General features: G+C 35.8%; 1 pseudogene and 1 gene segment (V, D, J or C); both read right to left on the bottom strand.

Annotated features, from left to right (window-relative positions):
- Window positions 1-293: 293 nt before the first annotated feature.
- LOC107687215 (Ig kappa chain V-IV region-like) lies at window positions 294-788 on the bottom strand. The segment is given in 2 exon segments: window positions 294-625; window positions 715-788. Coding segments are annotated over 2 exon segments (381 nt in total).
- Window positions 789-5,469: 4,681 nt separating this feature from the next.
- On the bottom strand, window positions 5,470-5,960 carry LOC107687207 (Ig kappa chain V-I region CAR-like; annotated as a pseudogene).
- Window positions 5,961-6,645: the final 685 nt, after the last annotated feature.

The raw sequence follows: 6,645 nt of genomic DNA, 5'->3' as shown, positions 1-6,645 counted from the left end.
TAGTGAAGTGCTCAGGCATTTATATTCAGCTGCTCTGTTGGTTTGTTTCACTACCATTCTCTTTGAATGTGTCAAATCATGTTTGTTGATGACGATGAAGGACAACATCACATGATTGTTTTTTTCTGCTGAACTCTGAGCACTGGACACTCCTTACTCACATGTTTGGAGTTCATGTGTAGTTGCTGTGTTTGGTCTCTGTGTGTCAGTAGTGAGTGATAGTGTTTGAGCAGCTGCAGCATCAGTTCAGTCACTGTGACTCTGACTGACGGAGGTTTTTGTACCACTCTTTATCACTGTGTGAACACACCACCACTGTGGTAACTCTGACAGTAATAATGTCCAGCATCTTCAGTCTGGACTCCACTGATGGTCAGAGTATAATCACTGTGAGATCCACTGCCACTGAATCTAGATGCAGTTCCTGACTGGAGGGTGTTAACCCAATAAATCAGGCGTTTAGGAGCTTCTCCAGGTTTCTGTAAGTACCAGCTGAGTAAGTACACTGAATAAGTTGTACTTCTGTACACATCTGTGCTGGTTCTACAGTTGATCTTCACTGTTTGTTCTGGTTGAGCTGCTGTCGTTGAGGGACTCTGAGTGACGCTGATCTGTCCTCTACTCTCTGAAACACACAACAAGAAGAAAATCAACTCAAAACTTTCACAATATACTTGAAGAGATGAATTGATATCAAACTTGTGCTGCACAAACCTTGAGCAAACGCTGTGAGAGTCCAGATGAAGATGATGATGAAGGTCATGTTGATGAAGATTGTTGTGTGTGTCAGTGATGGTGTTAAACTCACAGCACTATAAACACTCTCAGAGCACTGAAGCATCTGATCAATATGCAAATGAACTGATCCTGTATTTAAATGAGCTTCTAAATGAAGTCTGCTCATTCATTTCATCCTGTCAGTTATTGTATCTGCACATCACACTGTCTAATCTTTGTTTTTTACAATTATTTTGACTGGTTATCATCTGTCGGTTTATTACAGGATTGGAGTATAATTATGGATTTATTAATAACTTCAAACATTTTGATTATTCAAGGTTTTTGTACATTAATTACACATGTTTTTCAGCTCAGTTGGTTTGAGGGACCTTAAGAAACATCTCTATAGACAGCAGTGATGCATACTGGCTTTTATGGTGCATTGTGGGAATGTTTTGAGCGTGAGCGTTATGTAATCCCTGAGTAGTGCACTGACTAGTGAACTAAGGAGCTGATTGAGACACACTCTTACTGACTGACTCACATGTGAACATTTTCATGCTCAAATCATGGTTTATCAATAAGTGTGAACTTAAAAGAAAATAACATAAAAATTACAGCCAATTCAAACCACATGAAAAAAAGACCCCTGATGGTGTAAAATGTGTAAAGATGAAATGTTTAAATAAATAATGATAAATACCTATTTTAAAAAATTCCAAAATGTCAGCAGCATTACAATTCAGTCCCATGGACATATTTTCGCCTTTTATGCCTCATGATTTGTACTTTTGCACTGATTTTAATGATGAAGGTTGACGACTAAAAAGAACAAATTAAAGTCACTCCGGTCCAGAGACTGTATTTACATTCTCATTCAAACATTTAGGGTCATTATGTTTTTTAATAAAGGATTTTTTTTAAAGAAGTCTCTTAAGCTGCATTAAATTGATCAAAACTACAGGAAAACTAATACTGTGAAATATTATTACAATTTTACAGAATTGTTTTCTATTAGAATCTATTGTAAAATGTAATTTATTTCTGTGATGCTCAGCTGAATTTTCAGCATCATTACTCCAGTCTTCAGTGTCACATGATCTTCAGAAATCATTCTAATATTATTATTTGCTGCTCAATAAATATTTCTGATTATTATCAATGTTGAAAACAGTTGTGCTGCTGAATATTTTTGTGGAAACTGTGATACATTTTATTTTTTAGGATTCTTTGATGAATAGAAAGTTCAAAAGAGCAGCATTTATTTGACAGAAATCTTTTGTAACATTATAAATGTCTTTTGATCAATTTAATGCGTCTTTGCTGAATGAAATATTACTTTCTTTCAAAAGATAAAAAATATATTGCCCTATATTAAAAGTGATATTTCCATATGTTACCCATGAGGTGATACATAATTTTCACATACGTATATTCTCTGGATAGATGAAGATATAAGTTTATAACACATGTTAAACCCTCATAGCAAAAGTTCTATATGTCCATATGTTAATAATATCTATGTGATGATTTTTTCTGTGGTATATGTAGCAATCATATATGTGAACATATGCAATTTTATTAAAACAACATATAGACAAAAAATCTGTATGTTTATATATGGTTTGTAATATATATATATATATATATATATATATATATTAAAATACATGTCTTATCTTTCAGATTTGCTTATATAATATCCACATGTATTGTAGCATGGATATGCATGTACATGACACATACATCCAAAAATGTTTTAAACATACATAAACATACATATGTGTATGGAAATTTAATACATGTACGTGCATATGTTACATTTGTGTACGGTTGATCTCAAAGGTTTCAACAGTAGTGTACAGTAACTGAGATCGATCGCTGGTTTTACAGTCGATGGGAGAAACTGGGACACAATATGAGGGTTTTAGTATCATAAATCAGCAGAGCCACTGTCTGGTCTTTATGTGAAGCATTTGCTGAACCAACCTGAAAGAGACAGTTTGAAAAGCTATGAAACAATGTTTACGTATCATTCATGTCAGATTTTATTGCTGATTTGAAATATGTTATTGAACTGTGAGTTTCTGTATTGAATTTAAGTAGCCTAGAGTTTTGTCATTCATCATTCATTATAGCAGCTGTAGCTGCGTGACTGAAAACAGCTGCATGTGTTTGTAAGAGAGCTGTTGAGCTTCAATCTCCATCATGTGACAGATCTATAAGAGCACAATGAATCAAATCAAAACCTCAAAGCTGTGCAGATTCAGTCAGTCCAGATTCCAGCATTACTCTTCTCCCTACAGAGAGTCAGAATATGAGGAGAAAGAGCAAAAACAACAGTTTCAGATCCTCCTTTGAGCAGCTGCAGCATCAGTTCAGTCACTGTGACTCTGACTGACGGAGGTTTTTGTACCACTCTTTATCACTGTGTGAACACACCACCACTGTGGTAACTCTGACAGTAATAATGTCCAGCATCTTCAGTCTGGACTCCACTGATGGTCAGAGTGAAATCAGTTCCACCTTGTTCTCCATTCCCACTGAATCGACTGAAACTGGTACCATAGCGATCGTTTACTCCAGTAATGATGAGTTTAGGAGTTTCTCCAGGTTTCTGCTGATACCAAGCTAAACCCCAGCCACTTATTTTAGGATCAGTTTTACACTCTATAGTGGCGTCTTGTCCTTCAGAAACAGTCACAGCTTCAGGCTGAGTCACAGTGATTCCTCTGGATGCTGCTGACAACAACATTATATGTGTTCAATCAAATGAAATGAACATTAAAGAGTCAAAAATGAGCATCTTTCACTTCTGTTACCTGGAATAAAAGCTGCCAGAATCCAGATGAAGCTGCTGAAGAGATTCATTGTGTTTGTTGGTTTTGTACCGTGGTAAACAGCAGTGTGTTATAAAGTGTTGGAGTCTGAACGCTATAAACACTCGGAGCGCTGAAGCATGTGCTGATGCAAAGTGACTCTCTGTGGAAAAACCCTCCAGCAGCCAGTCGTTTAACAGTGTTTATTTCTTCATAAGACTCTCATCATCGACACATTATACAGAGAAAAACACAACCGCACAAAAGCTCAGTGAGGATCTGAGATGTTTTTATGATGTTGAGTTTGTTTAACAGTCATTATGAGCTTTTCTAAGCTGTCAGACTGTTGAGCAGCAGATCAAGTCTGAAGATTCAGTAAATGTGTTGTGTGATGTTTAATGTATTATAAGTGCACTTAGTGAAGTGCTCGAGGGTTTTGTTCAGCTGCTCTATTAGTTTGTTTCACTGCTATTCACTTTGGATGTTGGCAGAAAGTAAATCAAATAATAATTTGAATGCAATGCAGATTTATCATATAGCGTTGATACTAATCCGGAAAGTCTTATTGATATTTTATATCGATATATATTTCTTGCTAATATAATTTTTGAACAGTTTATATTGCACAAACTGATGCATTCTGACTGTGAATATTTTGAAATAAATACTTGGTTCATAAAAAGCTTCTTATGTTACTCTTAAAGGGATAGTTCACCCAAAAATTAAAATTAAGTCATCATTTCCTCACCCTTGTGTTGTTCTAATGTTGTATGTCCTTACTTCTTTTTCGGACCGTACAAGAGATTTTTTTTTTTTTTATGTTCTGCACACTTGTCCATATAATGTCAGTATAATGTTATGTATTATAGGCTAACCGAGACTTGTCATTTGCACTTATATATTGTTGCTCTTTTGTTAGTTTTGACTGCTTTTATTGTCCTCATTTGTAAGTCGCTTTGGATAAAAGTGTCTGCTAAAGGACTAAATGTAAATGTAAATAATGTGAGAAAGAAGTGAAAGTATCACAGAATAGTCTCATGTGACACTGTATGTTCCAAGTGTTCGAGGGAATAAAAACAAATATCCTGACTTGACCAGTGGTCTCTGTGCACGACTGCACATTCATGAGACTCTATTCAAGATGAATAAAAACGCAACATGAAATACAATCCATGTGCTTTTTTCTCTGAGGTAAATATATCTGTTGTCCAACAACAAGTTATCGCATTCATCTGTCATTCTGATCTTCATGACAGCTGGTCCAGATTTATTCAACTCAGTGAAGTACTGTAGGCTACACAGATAACTTTTGGCGGATTTCTAGGCATTGTTTTTTTTTATGTTGCGTTTTTATTAATCTTGATTTTTCACAGCTTGTGTGCTTTTCCTTGGTGAGTCGGAGTGAACTGCTGGGTTTCATAACACACAGTCGTGCACACGCGGTCAAATCAGGATACTTGTGAAATAATATGTTACATTTCAGTTTGTTTCTCACCAAACTCTATAGTATCCCCCCCAAACACTTGGAATATACGGCACATGAAAACATGAAAACTTCCACAGTGCTTCAATCAAAAGATCCCAATATGGTTCACTGTGGTCAGGTCAAAAGTTGTATAGAGAATCATAAGTTTTTTTTTTTGTAGTTAGTTAATATCATGGATAATTGAAATAAATAGTTCAATAGTTTGCTGACCACCAGAAGACATTGAAATAGCCCATGCCATAAGATAAAAATCAGGTCTGTTTTTTTACAGACGTGTTTGCTCTGGTGGACTGTGATAGAAGAGAACACTTTGTGTAATATTTTTATATCTGTGTGTTTTCAAATCATCTGTTTGTGTGAGTGTGAGTGATAGTGTTTGAGCAGCTGCAGCATCAGTTCAGTCACTGTGACTCTGACTGACGGAGGTTTTTGTACCACTCTTTATCACTGTGTGAACACACCACCACTGTGGTAACTCTGACAGTAATAATGTCCAGCATCTTCAGTCTGGACTCCACTGATGGTCAGAGTGAAATCACTGTGAGATCCACTGCCACTGAATCTAGATGCAGTTCCTGACTCAAGCTTTTTACATAACGAATCAGGAGTTTAGGAGCTTCTCCAGGTTTCTGTAAGTACCAGAATAAACCTTCATCCCCATCATCCCATCTGTACACATCTGTGCTGGTTTTACAGCTGATCTTCACTGTTTGTTCTGGTTGAGCTGCTGTCGTTGAGGGACTCTGAGTGACGCTGATCTGTCCTCTACTCTCTGAAACACACAACAAGAAGAAAATCAACTCAAAACTCTGACAATATACTTGAAGAAATTAATTCATATCAAACTTGTGCTCCACAAACCTTGAGCAAACGCTGTGAGAGTCCAGATGAAGATGATGATGAAGGTCATGTTGATGAAGATTGTTGTGTGTGTCAGTGATGAAGTGTTCAACTCACAGCACTATAAACACTCTCAGAGCACTGAAGCATCTGATCAATATGCAAACACACTCCAGATCATTTACCTCAAAACAGCAGATGCATCATTTTGCCATCTTTGCTACAAATTTCTATTTACCATTTACCAAATCTCTATTTATCGCTATTTCATCTGAAACACTCATGATTTATGTCATGTTACTTTGGGTCAAAGCTTCTTTCTCCAAACAAAGTTTAATTATCATTTTCATTCAGACTTTAATGCTCAGAGCATTTAATACCTGTGTTCATCTATTTCACTGTATAACAGGTATAGCACATGATTTATGTCATGTTACTTTGGGTCAAAGCTTCTTTCTCCAAACAAAGTTTAATTATCATTTCATTCAGACTTTAATGCTCAGAGCATTTAATACCTGTGGTCATCTATTTCACTGTATAACGGGTCAAAGGTCATCTGATAGGGAATAACCATCTAAAGCTTGCTAAAGTGTCATTATTAAAGCAGGTAAATAGAGTTACTTTAAATCACATGTGTTTTGAAAATGTGATTAATCCATTTTGGAAATTATTATGAAAAAAATTATTTCAGCCTTCTTGCAACGTTTTTTTTTTTAATGAAATCTGATGTTGTTTTAGAAGAAACCATGAGTGCTGTTGAGTCTCATATCAGTGTATGTG

Source organism: Sinocyclocheilus anshuiensis, unplaced genomic scaffold (genome assembly GCF_001515605.1).
Source record: "Sinocyclocheilus anshuiensis isolate Anshui unplaced genomic scaffold, SAMN03320099.WGS_v1.1 scaffold601, whole genome shotgun sequence".
Taxonomy (NCBI): domain Eukaryota; kingdom Metazoa; phylum Chordata; class Actinopteri; order Cypriniformes; family Cyprinidae; genus Sinocyclocheilus; species Sinocyclocheilus anshuiensis.
Note: the sequence above shows the minus strand (reverse complement) of the source record. Positions and strands in the feature narration are given on the sequence as shown.